The sequence below is a fragment of the Lytechinus pictus genome, chromosome 16, assembly GCF_037042905.1.
Source record: "Lytechinus pictus isolate F3 Inbred chromosome 16, Lp3.0, whole genome shotgun sequence".
Lineage (NCBI taxonomy): Eukaryota > Metazoa > Echinodermata > Echinoidea > Temnopleuroida > Toxopneustidae > Lytechinus > Lytechinus pictus.
In genome coordinates this window covers 24,864,660-24,885,201 of record NC_087260.1, presented here as the reverse complement: position 1 = coordinate 24,885,201, position 20,542 = coordinate 24,864,660, and the positions used below count along the sequence as shown (strand labels likewise).

The 20,542-nt window shown below is 36.1% G+C and overlaps 1 protein-coding gene across 1 annotated transcript in view; it reads right to left on the bottom strand.

The window, feature by feature from the left end:
• Positions 1-1,582: 1,582 nt before the first annotated feature.
• The window catches only part of LOC129279529 (serine/threonine-protein phosphatase 6 regulatory ankyrin repeat subunit B-like), a 33,180-nt gene continuing 14,220 nt past the window's right edge, over positions 1,583-20,542 (bottom strand). The window contains exons 2-6 of the mRNA XM_064110968.1: positions 12,422-12,561; positions 3,495-3,642; positions 2,730-2,942; positions 2,158-2,312; positions 1,583-1,622 (exon numbers count right to left, since the gene is read on the bottom strand). Of these exons, the coding sequence (XP_063967038.1) occupies positions 1,583-1,622; positions 2,158-2,312; positions 2,730-2,942; positions 3,495-3,642; positions 12,422-12,561 (696 nt within the window). The remainder of the gene's footprint in view (positions 1,623-2,157; positions 2,313-2,729; positions 2,943-3,494; positions 3,643-12,421; positions 12,562-20,542) is intronic.

Below are 20,542 nucleotides of genomic sequence, written 5' to 3'. Positions count from 1 at the left end.
TACCAATCTGATTCATTACTATACATTTCCAAAAAAACGCATAACACTATAGGCATATAGCCTTACACCATTACGAATGATGCAAGCAAATTATTGACTGAGATAGCAAAAATCTATGCCTATCTAAAAAAGGCATTTTTACGTCGACTATTTTCACTGCATTACCAGTTATGAGCAGGGGCGTCGATCCATTTTTCAGATTGGGGGAGCAAAATCATTAACGTTCCAAAGGCGCTCGATCGTACAAAACACCCACCCACACACACACACACACATATATATATATATATATATATATATATATATACTATACGACCACACACACACACACATGTATATATATATATATATGACTCATGAGACACAGACACGTATCTCACTACACAGATAGTACGAGTGCCGAGAGTGAGCTCAAATTTCTTTATATTCTGAGCTGAAAACTTGATATTCTAAGCATTTTTGGTACCAATGATTAAGATTTGTATCTAAAAGAAGAATAGATGCGAGCGCGAAGCGTGAGCTGAAAATTTTGATATTTCGATCTGAAAAAATGACAGTTTACTGGACGTTTTTGATAAAGAACAAGCTATATATCCAAGAAAAGATGATTGCAAATTGAAGCAGTTCTTTTGAGGCTTAGAACTGAAAATGGGACATTTACATTCACCAATTTAATCATGAAAAGTATGGGTTTTTGCTACAGAAATGATGCGAGCGCGAAGCGCGAGCTGAAAATTTTTATATTCCAATCTGAAAAGCGGACATTTTGAGCACGATTTTAAATAAAGAACGAGTTGTGTATCTCAATCTCGCTTGCTGAACATTACAATCTTGTTTTTTTTTTTTGCATATCCGGAATTATTGGGGGGGGGGGCAAAATGATATGTTTGCCCCCCCAATATTTTCATTGGTGGGGCGATCGCCCCCCTGCCCCCCCCCCCCCCCCCCCAGGATCGACGCCTCTGGTTATGAGTAAACTTTGCGTTTGTTGATAGCTCACCTGAAGTCAATTCTTTAGGTTTCCAAATGACGTCAGCAGACTGTCTATTTGACTTCCCGAGTGCTGCCGCATGGGGGAGACATAGAGTTATGCGTCGGTGTTTGTTGTAGTACCACTGAGGAGGGATATCGATTTCTATGCCATGACCTGTAAGAAACTCATCCTCTTTGATTGTTGGTGGATCCTCAGTAATCAGAGCTATAGATACATCGTGACAAGAGCCAGGCTCCAATGGTCCTGGTAGAATAGCCATTGTGACGTCACAACTATCCAAATATAGGATTCCACCTTCGTTACCAATACTGCGGTGAGTCTTTGATCTTGGAAACGGTCGATCTTTTGAATTAAAGGGGTAAATTGACTTACTAGTAGAACCAAGGAAAATAATCATTTTTGTAGATTCCTTATTTTAAGGAGTTTTATCGTCAATGGAGGGATTACTGAGATTTCTGCAAAGCACCCCCCACCCCCACCCCCCCCCCCATAAAAATATCCAAACGATGTATATCTGCACCCTTGGAAAATTCTGAATTGATGACTGTTAAAATTCAATGTTAAATTGACATTTAAGACTCAAGATAACTACTTGCCACGTTGGGTATCAAAATCTTCTTCCGATGACCTGGAAAAGGAAGAAGGAAAAAATAGAGTGAAATGAATTGTAGGTTTCCTATTTTCATTCATTCATTTGTATAAGGACTGAGATTGAACTATAAGATATACTCAACGAAAAGGGTCTCTGGAAGATTACTTAGGTAGGATTGACTGTTCAAGTATATAGGAGCAATCATGTCTGCAAGATTTTTTTTTTTCACAGGCAGGACTTTTTCATGAATATTAAGGTTTTGTAAAGAAAATCAATTTGATTTCAATATAATGCAACGCCAATTTATTCAGAATTGTACTTGGATAAAATAAAATGATTCACCTTTGTTCATATGATTATTTTGGATAAATTCAAGGTAAATCTGGCTGTAAAAGGAGACAAAGGCTGGTGTGCGACCCACCCCCCCCCCCAAAAAAAAAAAAATAATAATAAATAAATAAATTATTTAAGGCGACGATGGTCATTAATTTGGAGATGAGCATTCTGATAAAGACTCTATATGTTTTTATTGCACAAAGTTGGAGCATGGATAACGTATTATTTCTCTCACCTATAGAATGCCATTTGCTTAATGTGCTCATCCTTGGCGTACTGCACTGGAAAATACCCGCCATTATCCTTGATGCCTTTCTTAGATCCTTGATTTACTAGGAGTTGTATCAAAGCTTCTGGCGGTGATAGGGTGTCATCACTCTCTTGCTGTATCTATTTTGATAATAAAAAATTGATAAAAATTAGGAAAATAGCAAGTTTGGAAAAAATGAATGCATTTAAAATCGCACTCTGAAAATCTGAATGATTTTTTTTAATCAAAATTCGGATTACGATAAAAAAAACATGAGGATTACGTGCCAAACAAAATGCTTTATTTTTTTACATTAAAAAAAAACAGAATACATAAAGAAACATAATTATTATAAAAAAAAGCCCTACGGCCATAGCTAAGGGGTTTAATGATTAGTAGCATGAATTGACCGGGAACCATCCAGTGGTGTACAAGTTGTCTACCATGCAAACAAAATAAAAATAAATGAAATACTGTATGTAATCAGGTCGAGGGGGGCAAGGCCCTTCGCTTCCCCCTGGGCCACACTAGTCCTAATTTAGTTAGGTATGCTATACCTGGTCTAAAGCTGGTGTCATTTCAACTTGTCTCTTCTTACAGTTACATAGTCTGATAGCAGTATGTAATGGTGTCTGGCCATCGTTTGATGCCTGGTTTAAATCAGCACCGAGAAAAATCAACTCTTCAACGATTGATGTTAATCCAATTTCAATAGCAATGTGAAGAGGTGTAAATCCTTCACGATCGCTCTGGTGTATTACCGATGTGTCCTGTTAAACAGCAGAAGAAAACTCCAAAAGTAATTGAAGGCGTATAATGACCGTATTACTATGCCATATCATTTTATCATGAGCTTTAAATCATGTTAAGAACCCTGTCACAGTTACACTACTAGTGTCTGAAAATATAAAATCCTGGCGGATCTCATCGCCCTGAAGAAATATTGCAAGTAGAACATAAAACAAAAACTTATTATGCTCACTCATCATATACAACGAATATCAAACTAAACTAATTGAGGGCATAATTCATATTATCACAATTAGTGATATAGGATACAGGGCACCTTGAAATCATCAGGATAAAATTCTTATATGTCCAAACAATGGTTGTGACAAAGCTAATGGACTCTTTAAACGACATTTCAACATGTATTCGATGTATTCAGAAAACTTTTGTCCTATTTGTAAATTTGCATTTTGCCAGGACATGCGGTTTGCCAAAAGTTTTTATTGATATGAATGAATTTCCCCTATGCATACCACGGCGAAAATCTAGAGGCACTATTTTTATATAGGTAACGAAATCGTTACAGAATTTACATGTTTTATCTTATCAAGGAGAATCCGTGCAGTTCCAGCTTTTCCTGCTCGCAATGCAACATCTAAAGGTGAATAACCTCGTCTTGAACGTCTTGAACTCAGTAGGTCTTTCTGATCCAGTAGATAATTCACAACTGCTACATTCCCACTTTTCAAAATAAACGAAAATGAAAATCAAGCAAGTTGAATTATTAATACAAATTATGGCTAATTTGAATTCTTTTAAATGCCTTTGCCTAAATATGATCCGCATCGCTTATTCAATTGATATCTTTTCATCTAATGATCGGTTTAATTTATATCGGTGGATTTACAACATAGAGATATATTATATATTTTTTTAAATAATATTTTATTTTCTTCCTCTTTCAAATCAATAAGTTTACAATCACAATTCATATAAATAAATATTCTTTGCATGTATACAATCAATAAACACTCAAACAAATAAACCAATATCAATGAGATTACAAATATTTTTAAAATGATTACAAATCAAATTAAACTGCCAAATTTCTCTTCTATAACAATGTGAAAGCAGAGTGGAAAAACCCATATCAGTCGACAAAATTAAAAACAAACATACTTTGTAAAATATGCCTTTTTTCCCTGACTAGAATAGAAATAATCTCTTTTGCACATATTAATTGTACAAGAATAAAAAAAAGATAAAAGATTATTTCAAAGGTTAATTAGAGGAAGGTTATTATCCTAAAACGTCCCTACACACTCACCTCCCCCCCATACCCCCTCCCCCTCATCTCTCTCCCTAGACACTCACACAAGCTCACTTCAACTCACCACCACCCACAGCTCTCCCCCCCCCCCTCTTCCCCGTCACGAAACTCACACATCCATCTACACACGTACACCCACACACGATGCACCCTGCTCTGGTACAACTATCTGTATTTGAACAAATAAACAAATCAAAACAGAAACAAAATGAAGCAACCAATACATCCATAGTATTAAGAAAGGTATGCATTGATTTGTTCCCATTTCCTTAAGTGCACCACAGCTTCCCCTTTTTAAACGCTATTTGATATTCCGTATCTCTATACTCTTTAACCAAATGTGTCACTTTCTGTACGGTTGGCAATATTCCCTGTTTTCTTGAACTAAAAATAATATACTTGATTAAGAATATAGTACAGTTTATGAAAGCTACTCTTGTAGTATTTCCAGATATCCCCATGAAAATTGTTTTCCAACTGTCATGTTCTGCCAAGTTCATTCAGTTGAAATATTTTACTCATCTCTTCTCATAATCGCTTAACTTCAGGACAAAAAATAAATAAATGTTGGTAAGACTCAACTTCTTTTTTTACAAAAGGAACACAAATTATCTGTCTCAAAACCAAATTTAAAAAGTTCCCTTTTCGTGTACACAGCTCCTTGTAAATTGTATTGAAATTATCCGTGTTTATTGCATAGCATTGTACATTTCAGTCTCAGAAATAATTGTTTCAGTTCCCCCATTCCCAAATCATATTTGGATTGCCCATCTGTAACATGAAATACATAATCAATTTGAAAATTTTCAATGAAGTGGTCATATATTCATCTAGATTTTATATCACGTAGTTTCTGAACATGCCCACATATCATCAATTGAATTTCAAAGTTGTCTGTATCTATTTTCATAAAATCACCTTGTATCCACTCTTTTGTTATTACTGAAAATACCTTTTGAATTTTGAGCAAGTTTTCTGATGAAAATGTCAGATTATACCAGTATGAAACTGGTCTTAATTGACCTCCAACTTTTATACCTTTCTGAAATAATTCAATATAAAAAAAGGTCTTATTATTGAGGCATATACGCTTGTTATTAAAAATAATGGGATTACTTTTCCCTCCAAAATGTCTACACTTATCTAATTCGTGCCATGCCTTCAGCATATCTATGTAAAATAATGGTATACCTTTCAAATTCATTCTACTCGTATCATAATCACACAGAAATATGATTCAACCACCTAAAAAGCTAAAAAAATATTCGAAGGTTGCTTTCCAACCCGAACGTTTCCCTCCATCTAGCAAACGTTTAATCCACATTATTCGTTGGGTCTTAACAAAGACCTCAAAATTTGGAGCTCTCAGTCCTCCAACAGAATAGTCTTGATATAGAACCTTGCGTTTTATTCTTCCTCCACAAATAAAATTAAAAGAATTTTTTTATATTTCCTTAAAAAAAAAAACGTCTTTTGGGACTGTCATCAGGGAAGAAACATAATTTAATTTTGAAAATGCATACATTTTCAAAAGTTGTATTTTACCATACATCGTAAGATCTCTTTGCTTCCACCAACCAATAAGTTTTTTAATTTTACTCAAGATTTCCTTATAGTTCAAGTCATCTTTGACTTTACAATCCCGTGCGAAATATACCCCCAAAGATTTTAATATGTTGCAACCAATGTCCAAGAAGTGGTAAACCAGGTCTATCTCTTTCTTCTCCCAACCATAAAACGTTTATCCATATTAATCTTCAATCCAGTTAAATTTTCAAAATCTGAGAATATTTTCTTTACTCTCTGGATCGAGTTCATATATTTTAAAAACAATGTAATGTCGTCTGCATACAGAACTTGTTTTATTTCCCGTTTCCCAAATCCTATCCCTTTAATATTAACATTTCTCCTAGTATAATGAGCTAATAATTCAATCGCTATGATAAATAAATATGGAGTGGATCCTTTCAACCGCGTAGCCAGGATTTCATTTTGGAGGGGGCGGTAAATGCATGCGAAGCGTGCCAACACTTAATACAGAGCGCGCAAAGCGCGCTCCCTAGGGGGTGGGTGCAGGGAGGGGGAGTTTCCCCCTCCCTCGCGAAGCGCGAAGCTTTCGGTGTTTCATAAATTAAAATGAAAAGGAGCCGTCTCTCTTGTCTCTAGTACCTATATCAGCTTCATTTCAGTTGACTATTATGTGATTTTGAACCTTGTTTTCAAAAGTGATTGTGAACGCACAAAAAAGGGATAAAATGGAGGAAATTAAAATAATCAGATTTGACAACCAATTTAGCGACAGTGCATATCTTTAACTCGCAAAACAGAGGAGAAGAAGGGTATATGCCGGGAGGAAGATATTCCTCCCCGCGCAGAGCAATGAAACTCTGAAATTTCAAAGGGCGGACGTTTCATCAAAATAATACAGATATCTCTAATACCCCCATCGGCTCTAATTCAATTGATTTTCTAAGATTATTAAACTTCATTACAGGGAAAATAGTGGGCAAAAAGTTGAAACCTCTGTGATTTATTGAAATTATATAAAAAAGGATGATGTATAATTTCTTTGACTTATCGTGAAGCTTGATTTTGAATGATAAGAAACTTCAGTGTCATTCAAAATTTCAAATTGAGGGCGCAGGACAGGAGATGAATGTGCAGGGAAATGACATGAAGTTTAATAGAATTCGATATAAAATATTGTACTTTTTTTATATTTAGACGACACGAATCTTATTCCTTCCTCTTTTTAAACTAGGAACCTGTTTGCCCCCAAATTATGGTTGTTTTAGTAATTAACTGAAAAGCGGGAGAAGTTGCCTGTATGGAGGAGACGGCAGAAATTGATACAAAGATTTTACCCGCCCGGAGCCGAACCGACCAGAAGTTGCGTGATCAATTTGGAAAAAAAAGATAATTCATATACTTCGGCCTAACCTTAATTACTCTAATTCCATGCCCTTGAACTTTAACCGGCAAGAAACACATAAAGCTGCTGAGGTGGAAAAACAGGGTTAGAGAAAGGGCGAGGGAAACAAAGGAGAACTGCAATATTGTCATTTAACCGCGCGCAGCGCGGAAGCAAAATTCATATATATAAAATTAGAGCAAGAGTGAAGGATCGAGTTTCTTTTTTGAGAAAAAAATAAAGAATAAAAAAGAAAATCCCACAAAGCCACCTTTCTTCCCTTTCCTCCCTTCGCTTTTCCTTTTCTCCTCTCTTTTTCCCTTCTTTTTTTTTCTTTTTGGGGACGTTTTTTTTTGGGGGGGGCGATCCTTTTGCCTTACTCCTCTAATATATCCCGTAGAATGCCCCCTGTGCGATTTACAATATGTTGCGCCATCTATCGGTTGCAGCAGACAGGCAAAATTTCTAGCAGCTGGTGTCACGCGCGTAAAACATTCCCTATATAGACTTGTGTGTTAAAATGGCACTTTTGAAAAATTCCTAAAAATAAACGTGGAATTAGAGGGTGAAATGTTTACTACCATTGGATAGGATATATATCTGACATTCCATATCTGATCAGAGAAGGGTATCGTAGCCAGCTCATTTTAAGAATAAATCGCCATTTATGAAGATAACTATATTATGATGGGATCAAATTTATCAACTGAAACAGTAAAATAGCCCTATTTCTTCCGCCAGTCAAAAAATTCTTTCAAAGTCATTGATATATCTTCTCAATTTGGGCAAAGGAAGTTAAGTAGTTACCATTTCTAGAATCAGTGTTAGATTATCAATTTTATTCATACACTTAATTCTGTCAATCAGTAATATCAAATTGAAAAAAAAAAATCGAATGGGTTGGGTCGAACGAATATCTTTAACCTTCCTGTTGTAATTAGGCTCATAAAACCTATATAATATGAACTATGAATTTTATTTTTTAAATAGCTACTTTGCTATTCTTTTACATCTGTACACTCAAACTAGCACAAAGAAATGCATTGAAAATGCCTATTTTCTATGCAATGACCCATTTTAATGTGTTACTCATAAAGGTTATATTCACTATATATGGATGTCTACATATCCTACCTGCATATAGCCCAACAGTGAATGTAATGACAATATAGGCCCCTATTCTCCTTGTAATATAAAGGTGTAAATTTTGTAAATTTTGTGTACATATTAAGATACCAGAACTGCCCCCAACATAATTCCCAAATATACATGCGATTGAATGAGGAAACAACAAAAGAATGAGAACATAATACCTTAGTACATTTGCATATGACCTTTTTATCAAAATCTTCATAGGGCTATTAGTACCAGATGTAAAAAGAAAGAAATACATAAATAGATAGATAAAGAGAGAGAGAGAGAATTTGATAGATGGCATGGCTTATAAAGAGGGGGGGGGGGGGCTTCTTGAAGGTACCACTCTTCTCCTCAGTAAAGTTCTCAACGTTCTATCTCCTCTCGAGACTCCCTTCTTTTAAAATGAACAATTTGTAAAGGTCTTTCTAACATTAAGTAGGTGATGTACACCAACACAAACAAATGATGAATCAGAACATAAAGAGGCCTAGAATCTATACATTGACCAGACTACATACATTCCTATCCTAGGCTTACATACACAGACCTATTAACTTTACCTGATATAGCCTTGCTAAGCCATTAAATCCATCTTTTGCACCACTTGATGACTAAACATATTGCGGGACATTTTGATATCAGTGAGAAATTGTTTGCTACTGAGTTTTGGCGGGTATGCCATCCACTATCTAAGGAATTTGCCTATATTACATACATGTGCCACGCACGTAAAACATTCCATATAGACTTGTGTGTTAAAATGGCACTTTTGAAAAAAAATCCTTTAAAAAAACGTGAAAAAAGAGAAAGATTAAAAAAAAATAAGAAGTTATGATGTTCGAGTAAAATCATCATTTCAAACTGTGGACAATTCAGATCCCTATACGAAGTGATTTTTCAAGTGGGATATAACTCTCTCTATTTGGACATTCAGTTCTCTATGTGACTTTTGGTTTCGCTAATAGGATATTTCAAACAGCTATATGGACACTTTGAACCTACATGGACATTTGATTTCCCTATTCGGACATCCCTATTCTAATGCGGACATTCGCTCATGAACATGGACACCGGGGGGGGGGGCACTTACATTGACGAGTGGATACCATGCGCGACCAAAAAAACACGTAAAAAGGATGTCTTTTTCAAGATAGGGCACGTTACGTACGTAACGTGATAAGGGTGTCAAAAACACAAAAATAATATTAAAAAAGGGTATCTATTTCGCTAGGAAAGCTACGTGTTCAGGGTCATATTTGCGGGGATGCTAAACAAAATTGAAATGTTTTTAGAAAGGATGTCCTTTTTGCCCCAGCACTACGTGTTTAGAGTCCGATTTGTGCGAGGTGTAGAATAATAATTATACTTGCCTATAAAGCGCTTAATACTTACTTTGTCAGTAGTCTCTAAGCGCTCTACAGTATATGCAGCATTACCCTGGCTTTAGCAGTGCAGCTGTTACGCGCGCTGCGTTTCAAGGAATAAATTCCTGCCAGGTACCCATTTACCCATTTATTAGAAGGTGCATGGGGCCGTACTAAACCAAATGGTGTGTAAAGATAAAACCGACGACCGACGGACCCATCACTGTACTTGTTTAGGGGTTCATTTCAGCAACCGCGTAGCCAGGATTTCATTTTGGAGGGGGCGGTAAATGCATGCGAAGCGTGCCAACACTTACAGAGCCACCTTTCTTCCCTTTCCTCCCTTCGCTTTTCCTTTTCTCCTCTCTTTTTCCCTCCTTTTTTTTTTCTTTTTGGGGACTTTTTTTTTTGGGGGGCGACCGCCCCCACCGCCCCCCCTGGCTACGCGTATCGTTTTGTTTGCAATACTTGTAAAAGGTAGGATTTCAGACGCCAATATATATTAAGGGGTGCATTTTCAGAATTTGGAAACTAAGTGTTTAGGGTGCTTTTCGAGACCCCATGGTCGCGCATGGTATCCACTCGTCAATGGAAGTGCCCCCCCCCCCCCGGGCACGGACATCTAAATTACCTACATGGACGATTGGTTCCAATCAGTGGACATTTGACCTGGAAAACCTATATTTTTTGCCTGTCTGCTGCAGCCGATCCTGCAGCCGATAGATGGCACACCGTATTATGAATCCACCGAAATGGGTGGCAACTTGGCATTGATGTTATGGTCCAGCTGATATACGTACCTTAGGTCATCGAGGTACTACCTCGATGACCTAATTTGATTCTATACAATCACTGACTTATTCATTATCAATGTTCTCACGAAGGGTGAAAAGGAAATCAAACCATGTCGGTGAAATCAAGTTAAAATGTAGATAGTAAAAAATATATCAATTGTACATCCATGTCACATAGAGTTCAAACAGTTTTGAATTATTTTGATATCAGGCCAGTAACCAAGGGATTCCCTCGGTAACGCGGAACCCCTCCGCTCGCCAAGAGCAGAAACAAAAGAAAAAAAAAGGGGGGGGGGGGAAGAGTACGAAAACGGAGAGAAAAGAGAGAGATGAAAGAAAGAGCTAGTAAAAGAAATCAGCGCTTAAAAGGGTCTCTTTAGTCAAAAGATTGAATATTTCTGGCCAAACGTTTACGCTCGCTATAATTGTTTATTGGGTTATACAGTGTGTTCTCCTTTAAAAAAAGTTAAAATGTAAAATTTTTAGATCAGAAGATCGAATTATTTGGATCGTGTTTCGTGCTCGAACCATTCATTTAGTGAAAATACCAATCTTTGTCATTATTAGAAAAAGTTCATAATGTCTAATTTGGCGGTGTAAATCTAACAAACAAATTGAATCTCGCTTCGCGCTCGCATAAATTGTAAGATATCAATCTTATTCATGGCTAGAAAAAGTGATGAAAATGTCCGGCTTCCATGCATGTCAAAAGATTAAAAAAAAATCATTTTACGATTCTCTTCAGTAATAATAACAGCAATAATGATAATGATAATAATAGTACTACTACTAATAATAACGATAATAATAATAATAATGATAAAAATAATAATGATAATAATGATTATGAATATGTTATATAATGATAATGATAATAATTGTGGGCTCTTCTACAGCGCACGCGTCCTTCATCTTTTAAAGTATGTTGGAAACCTTGTTCGGTCTGTTCATTTGGAAATGATCAGTAGATGAAGCCAAGTATTCAACCACCTATGTTTATGGGCCTACATACATATTATTTTTATCATTATTGTTATTATTATTATGATGTATCATCATATTTTTGTAAAATAGCCTTAAAAACGGACATATTAAAGCTTTTTGACATGGTCTCATCGGAGTAAAATCGCATAAATGACTAGAATGATTAAGTGAAACAATAAATATATATAACATAAATGAAATATTAGATATCAATATTGATTTGCTCTAGCGTTTTAGTCATTCATGCGATTTTACTCCGATGAGTGCATGTCGAATAGCTTCAGTATGTCCGTTTTAAGGCTATTTTACGATACCAAACACTTATTTATAATCATATTTATTCATAAGCACATAAATAAAAAATTGTGTTACATTTTCATCAAAAAGTACAAACTCTCAAACCTGATGACACGAAGGGATTTGTTTTATATGACTTAGATGAATTACACCAACCTGTCTTTTTTATTTGAATGACCAGATATCCATCACGATCATGATTACAAATAATTCTTAGAATATCATTTTTAAAGTCAGAATATCAAAAATATTTTCAGCTCGCCCTTTGCGCTCGCATCAATTGTTTAGTTAGATTATAATTGATACTGTTAATATCAAATTTTCAGCTCGAAAATGAAAAATTTTCAGTTCGCATCAATTGCTAAGTATTAGATAATCCGAGTCATGATAAAAAAAGTGCTTAGAAAATCCATTTTACAGGTAAAAATAAAAAATTTTAGCTCGTGCTTCGCGCTTGCATTATTTGATTGGTGAGATATGTATCCTCTTCATGGGTCACTATAATCTGTCATTTTCAGATCAGTAGGCCCATATCAAAATTTTGAACTCGCGCTCGCAACAATTCTTTGAATACAATTAAACACAATTGTTTTATTTCAAAAAATTGTCAAAATATTCAATTTTTATGTCAATATTCATGAAATATCCCAAAATTTGAGACTGAATGTTTAGTAATCTTTATCTATATAATTATGTTGTTTACCTTGCTGCTGCATGATGGAGGACTGTCCATCCTTCGTTATCTGTTATCTCTATGTCTGCGTCGTTATCAAGCAACATCCGAACACATTCTTCATGTCCTCCCCTCGCTGCAACCATTAGTGGTGTGACACCATTTAACGTCTGTTAGGTTATGATGCAGAAAAAGAACAAAGATTAATGAATATGCAATTAATTTCGTTGAAAACTGACCTACGGTTGCGGAGTTAGGTGTCATAAGAGAGTCTTGCATGTAAACTTTAAGGTTGACCTGAAAATGACCTTTGACCTTACCATGTGACCTCCGACTGCAGCATCACTAGTCTAGTTCTAGACGATTTTAAACGAATCTATTTGCACCGCGATACATACGTTCTATTCCGTGCGTACGCCCAGCCGAGTGTGCGCGCAAAACCGAGAACCTGTACTCCGAGGAAAAATCGTCTAGACCAGTTGCTCTGCGGTGACGTCACTCCCTCAGATTTTTGAGGGAAAGTCGTTAAAAGTGGACACGCCTCCCGTTCAGCCGCTAGTCTTTGTTAACAGCAGGGAAGATTACTCGGTTGAGAAATATGGTGTGATCTACCGATAAAATGAATATCAATTACCTAAGAAAGGACTTTTTGTTATAAATAATTGATAAAAGAAATCAAATTAAACACACAAAACCATCAGAAATTAATCGTATCGTGTATGTTTCCCCTGATACCTACAATAGGGTTTATAAGCGTAGACTATCGTATATGGATTACAGAATCAATCGGATCGCACAAAGCAGCACAACATAAGCCATAGATTTGTGTACTGTATCGTGCTGTTGTATCAGGTAGACTCCCTTGTTGTATTGTGTATTGTATACTGCGCGCGGTTTCCAAATTCAGTTTCTTGCTTGTTTACCAAATCAGCTATAGTGCATACAGGTCTTGATCACTTATCTTCGTTTTTTTTATATGTTGTGATGGCGACGGAAATGAACGTCATTCTATCAGAGATTCCAACAACGACTTTGAAGATCCAACAGAACAAAGTTCTCTCGAATTAAAAAGTTTCCTCCGAGGCCACGATGTCTTCTTGAGTGTTCCTACTGGGAGGGTAGCAACTTTTTACCCTTCAAAATTGACCACCCCCCTTGATTTGGGTTAATTATGTAAGCTCTTCATGATGCCAGTTTAATTGAAGTCACATAAGTCACATAAGTCACTTAAAAAGCAAGAAATTCTATATTTCCACATGTAAAATGACAATGACAATTTTACTAATTTCCTCATAAACTTGTTCCACAGAGTTGCTTCCTTTGTTCACATGACGGTAATATGGCAAAGAAAAAATTGATTTTAATAAATAGAGAAAAATCAAACATGAATAATGCTGAAAATTTCATCAAAATCGGACGTAAAATAGGAAAGTTATGACATTTTAAAGTTTTGCTTATTTTTCACAAAATAGTTCTATACTCAACTCAGTGATTTGCAAATGAGAGAGTCGATGATGTCACTCACTCACTATTTCTTGTGTTTTTTATTGTTTGAATAATACAATATTTCAATTTTTACGAATTCGACAATTAGTACCCCTTTGCTCGAACCACAAAATGTGAGAATAATGGAATTACATGTGTTCAGGGAGGAATGAAACTTTGTTTCACAGACAACTTTGTTTCACAGACAATGACGAGAAAATCAAAATATTTCATATTTCATAAAATAAAATAAAATACAAAAGAAATAGTGAGTGAATGATGTCATCGGTCCCCTCATTTGCATACTGACTAAGATGTGCATATAACTGTTTTGAAAAATTAAGCGAAACTTAAAAATGTTATAACTTTCTTATTTTACATCCGATTTTGATGAAATTTTCAGCCTTTTGTTTGATTTTTCTTTATCTATTCAAGTCAGCTTTTTGTTGGGGTGGACTTGTCCTTTAACTGGCAAGTTTGATCTGAAATGTACAGTTTTTTCATAGTATGGCTGACCAAACAATAATTGGAATTTGCAGTAGAACAAGAATACAGTAATTGTCTTCATTTTGCATATGTTGAAGTGGACTGAGTAAACTCTCTCTGGAACAAAAAAAAATCATAAAGAACCATGACCTGAATGCGGTAAAACAAAACTCGAAACAAGTCGGTCATATTTGTACGTACAGTATATCACTTTAATCACTTTAATCTCGGTCAGTTTGTGTATAACTATAACAACAACAACCTCCCAAATGTATTTAATTCAATGTTTCCAAAAAATCAATCCATTCACAACTATCCAACAAGGCGATTGGGTGAATTTCATTTACCACTTTTAAGAACTTTGCGGGCTCAGAACACATTTATATATGATGGACCGAAGTTATGGAACTCACTTCATAATGATATAACAAATGCAAAATCTTTGAACTCTTTTAAGACTAAATTCAAATTATCTCTATTAAAACCTTATAATATACTCCCAAATTAAGTTTAATTCATCATCTCTGTCAAGTCATCATTATTACTTTAAACTACAATTAAAACATAAAATAATTATTATCCTTTTTTTATTAAAAAAAAAAAGTCTGACACAAGTCCTTCTCAGATGTGCTCATTATTGTGTATATCCTCTCCTCTATTTTCTCATCTCCTGTCCGCTTATCCGCCTTCCTACCGGTTATTTGTTTACGGCATCAATCATATTTTTTGTGCATTATATTCTTTCCAGGTTATTTTATATATTTTTTCTCCTTTTATACACATCATTGAATCCAGTTTGCTTGAGGCCACGACGGCATGTGTTCTATCTACGTACAGCAGCACCCATCCATCTTCTCAGGGCATTCTCCCCTTTTTTCTTCTCTTTTTCTGGGGGGGGGGGTGGGGAAGGGTAGATATTGAGGACGGGTTGTTTTGTCCTTTATCAAACTATATATTTTTGATAACTTTGTATTTATTTTGGGAGTGTTTCCCTCTCATTTATTCATTTTTTTCTCATTTGATTATCTGTATTTATACGTTATTTTGTTATTTGTTGTGTTATCTATTTCTTGAGGGGCCCACATTGTACAAGCATTGCTTTTTAGTGTGTCCCTCCATTTCCATCTTAATTTAATTTCTATTGAAAAATAATATACATATTTAAAACCTACAATGTGTTGCCCAAATTGTCTAAGTGTTTTTTTCACAACAGATGTATCATTAATTTTGTTTACAACGGATACAAATATTTATGTTTATATATGGTACACAATTTGTTTTTGTTTGATGGAAGTGAAATAAATAAATTTGAATTGAATTGAAACAGTGGCGTACCTAGAATTTTCCACAGGGGGGGGGGGGGCAAAAAAAAAAAGTATTCTAAATAAAAAAGATCACAAACCAGTGGCGGATCCAGGGGGATGGCGCAGGGGGCGCGCTCCCCCCCTAAAAAAATAAAAGAAAAGTCAAAGAAAGAAAAGGCGCCGCTTAAAAAAAATATACACTGATATAATATTAGCAACAGTAAAGGAAATACTATCCCCCAGCATAGCACAATAATGTCATATCATCTTCCTTATCTTTTCTTTTAACTACCCTTTTCCCAACAACTTCGCCGGTAAAAAATAATCAGCTGTGCGCTGCCAGCATATAACTGGCACCAATCAAGAATAATCAGCGCTACCTAAATCTAAATCGGCGCCGGACAAGAATGATCAGCGCCATCTGCAATCGGCGCTGCCAGAGTCTTAACCGGCGCCGATCAAGAATAATCAGCTCCACCTAAATCTAAATCGGCGCCGGGCAAGAATAATCGGCGCCATCTGGTTATAAATCGGCGCTGGTAAAGAAAAATCGGCGCTGCCTGAGTTCTTAACCGGCGCCGATCAAGGATAATCAGCGCCATTCTAAATCGGGGCTGGTCAAGAATAATCAGCGCCATCTGATTATAAATCGGCGCTGCCTGAGTCTTAACCGGCGCCGATCAAGAATAATCAGCTCCACCTAAATCTAAATCGGCGCCGGACAAGAATAATCGGCGCCTCCTGGTTCTAAATCGGCGCCAGTCGATCATTTGCCGCTGCCTGAATCTTACGTGACGTCTGGACGTCGGTAAAAATAATCAGCACTACTTGTTCTAAATCGGCGCCGGTCAAGACAAATCGGCGCTGCCTTTGTCTTAACCGGCGCCACCTAAATTTAAATCGGCGCCGGTCAAGAATAATCGGCGCCTCCTGGTTCTAAATCGGCGCCAGTCGATCATTTGCCGCTGCCTGAATCTTACGTGACGTCTGGACGTCGGTAAAAATAATCAGCACTACTTGTTCTAAATCGGCGCCGGTCAAGACAAATCGGCGCTGCCTTTGTCTTAACCGTCGCCACCTAAATTTAAATCGGCGCCGGTCAAGAATGGTCAGCGGCACCTGGTTATACATTTTATTGTTGAATGGTCATAACAAAGCTTATCACATGCCCTTACAGAGTGGACTGGGGCGGGGGAGTTTCACACAGATGTCATAAAATCTAAAATTTTGTTATTGAAAAATATCCCAGAATCATACAAAAGCGTAGAGCAAATCCTTTAATTTTGATCTTATTTTCCAATGCTTTAATAAAAAAGGTCAGTCACTTTTCTTCTTTACACATTCCACGTTGTGCCACCTGTATGGCCTTTAGTGTAAGACAGCTACTAAAGTGTTTTATGAAGATGATTCGATATTTTAATCCAAAACTTTGCTAAAACCCGTTGCTATTACAGGGAGTGTATAATTACGCAACCAGACGTATATTCGTTGGACCTTAAACCACTAAATATCATTTTCAATGTATTAATACAGTTTGTCAATATCTTTGTTTTAACGTTTAAATGTTTACGCCACAAAATTTGATTTATTTTCATCTTCCATTAAGTTAAATATTATTCATCTGATCACTCAGGAAGAAGTTAAAAACAAAGATAACGATACCTGTAAAACAGGAGAACTATTTCCAAAGCTCTGTCTTGAAGGATCTCTTTCTGAATTCAGGTCATAACCATCATATCCAGTTTCATCAAATTAATTAGATAAAATTACTCATCATTACAAATTGCATTAGATTTAGTGAAAAGCATCACAATATATACTAACTTCTGTACATGATGTATACATCATGTACATGAAAATTGAATGATAATATATAAACCTGGATTGGTGATGTATTCCGAATGATTCATGATGTAGTATCATTGTATATACAGAGGCGTCGATCATATATCGTTTTGCCCACCCCCTCCTCCCCCAATAATTCCGCATGTACAAAAATAAAATAAGATGGTAATGTTACACAGAAATCAGCAAGAAAGATTGAGCTACACAACTCGTTCTTTGTTTAAAATCGTGCTCAAATTGTCCGCTTTTCAGATTGCAATATAAAAAATTTCAGCTCGCGCTTCGCGCTCGCACCATTTCTGTAGCAAAACCCCATACTTTTCATGATTACATAGGTGAATAGAATGTCCCGTTCTCAGTTCTAAACCTCAAAAGAAGTCCCGCTTCGATTTGCAATAATCTTTTGTTGGATATAATCTTGTTCTTTTTTAAAAACGTCCATTAAACTCATTTTTTTCAGATCGAAATATTAAAGTTTTAAGCTCGCGCTTCGCGCTCGCATCTATTGTCTTTTTTAGATACCCATCTTAATCATTGGTACCAAAATGCATATAAGATATCAAGCTTTCTGGTCAGAATATAAAGAAATTTCAGCTCGCCCTCGGCACTCGCATTATCTGTGTAGTGAGATATGTATTCTCCTCATGAGTTACTACAAACAGTCTTTAAAAGGCACATTTTTCCTGTTTTCAGGTCAGTATACTAAAAAATTTCAGCTCGCGCTGAAATATATATATATATATATACATATGAGTGTGTGTGAGTTTGTTTGTTTTGTGTGATCGAGCGCCTTTGGAAAGTTTATTCATGATTTTGCCCCCCCCCCCCAATCTGAAAAAAGGATCGACGCCCCTGTGTATATATATTAAAAAAAAACCTTGTATCTCAATTAATATACACAAGTATTTGCCTCATCGCAATAAAAGGGTTAGTACACGAAATTTTAAAATCGCACATAACATGCATAATTTGTTTATTTCTTTCTTTAATAAGTTTTTCAATCTCTCTCTATATATGTCTTAGAAAGATTATATGTTTAAATTCATGTATATTTTCTGTTATAATGATATATGTTTTAGTGGACTTCAGGGAATGTTCGTACGCAGCAAGGGGGAAGGGGGGGGGGCAAATTCCCGATCAGTTGTTGTGAAAACACATTTTTTCCCTTAACATTTCATGAAAACTATGAAAAATGTGCAAATGTGAGATGTGCACCAAATACTTTTATTATACTTGTAAAAAAAATAATCGCCCCATTGAGCAGCTCGGTCCGTTTACTCTATCGTTTTTATTTTTTATTTTTTCAAAAATATGTTCGAGTTCCCCCCCCCCCGGAAATATTATCTGCGTGTGGTCATGCAAATGGCATGACTGAAAATCCTACATTTTGAAAAGAGCATTTGACAGGGTCCTTTTTCAACATTTTCTTTTATGGCGCCGGTGAAGTGCAAAAATATGTGCGCCGCTCGGCAGTGTGCCCCCCCCCCTTTCGCCAAAAGCTGGATCCGCCTATGCAAACTACATGTAAAACTTACACTGCAATGGAATAGTTACTAGCAATTTAATTAACTGGCAAGTTACATGTAGATCTGAACATAATGCTCTTTCATAATGGCTGCAAAAATATATTTCATAAATACTGTACTTCAAATGAGAAAAGGTGCCTTTATTTATCGAAGAGGCTTCATGTACATCATTGGCAATATCATTTCCTGGCTACATGTAGCTAGATTATAATGTAGCTGAACAACAAAAATAATTGTACGCATTATCTAGATGTTCATGTAAAGTAAATAAATAAACTAAAAGTTCCAAGGACAACTGCAAAGATTTTCTTCCAAAATCTGATGCACTGCACGCATCAAAATCCGCATACAAAATTTTTGTGAGCCTGAGATTAATCTACTTTTAAAAATCATTACTGATTTTTATTCTGTTTTCCTTATCCCTTTCACAGCTCTGATAATCTGTACAAAGTACATGTACTTCTCAACCCTTTTTGTCATACTTTTTTCTGACAGTGAAATATGTGAAGAAGACATTGAAAATGATATATTTACAAGTGCCCACAGTAAAATGTACCGTGATGTGATCCATTCACAAGAATGAGAGTTTACATTTATGAGTCTTAATTTTCAATACCCATACTAAGACAAATTACCTCTATGTAATTACATGTGTAGATGAAGAAGAATATAAAATATATCATTCAAACATGTATATTAATTATTCCATCTGAATAAAGTGGAAAAACTAGTCTGTATTGTTTTGAAGTTTGAAATTTGGTACACAGTAGCGTACCGTGACTCGGAGGAGACAAAGCATTGGGGGGGGGGGGCAAAGCATTGTTCACAGACAATGCAGTGCCCCCCCCCCCAATGCTTTGTCTCCTGCGGTTCACGGTACGCTACTGTTGGTACGTACATTAGCACCTTCTTTCATATCATGATGGTAACATCATACCCACAGATTTAACCAAGATATGCACATTGAGTGAAATAACTATAGGCCTATGCATGTTACAGTAATTTCCCAAAAATGAAATGTCTATTTGTAGCCTTAAAAATAATGAACTATCTCAAACTTTCGTATGATACGTGTACATGTATTCATATCACATAGATCTACTGAGTATTACATCAATCCCATGTGTACAATGCATGCACACAGCTGATAACACGTGCAAAACGTAAACAACGTTGCACTGTTGTTCGGCGCGGCGAGATTGACAAGTAACTCATGCATATTTATGAAGCACTCGTCCGTTGACCTTTGACCTCTGACGTCACCGCAGAGCAACTGGTCTAGACGATTTTTCCTCGGAGTACAGGTTCTCGGTTTTGCGCGCACACTCGGCTGGGCGTACGCACGGAATAGAACGTATGTATCGCGGTGCAAATAGATTCGTTTAAAATCGTCTAGAACTAGACTACAGCATCACATGCAGGTCCCCCAAGTTCATCTACCATCCAAGTTTGGTTGAAAAGTGACTTACGGTTGCGGAGTTACGTGTCATAAGAGAGTCTTGCAT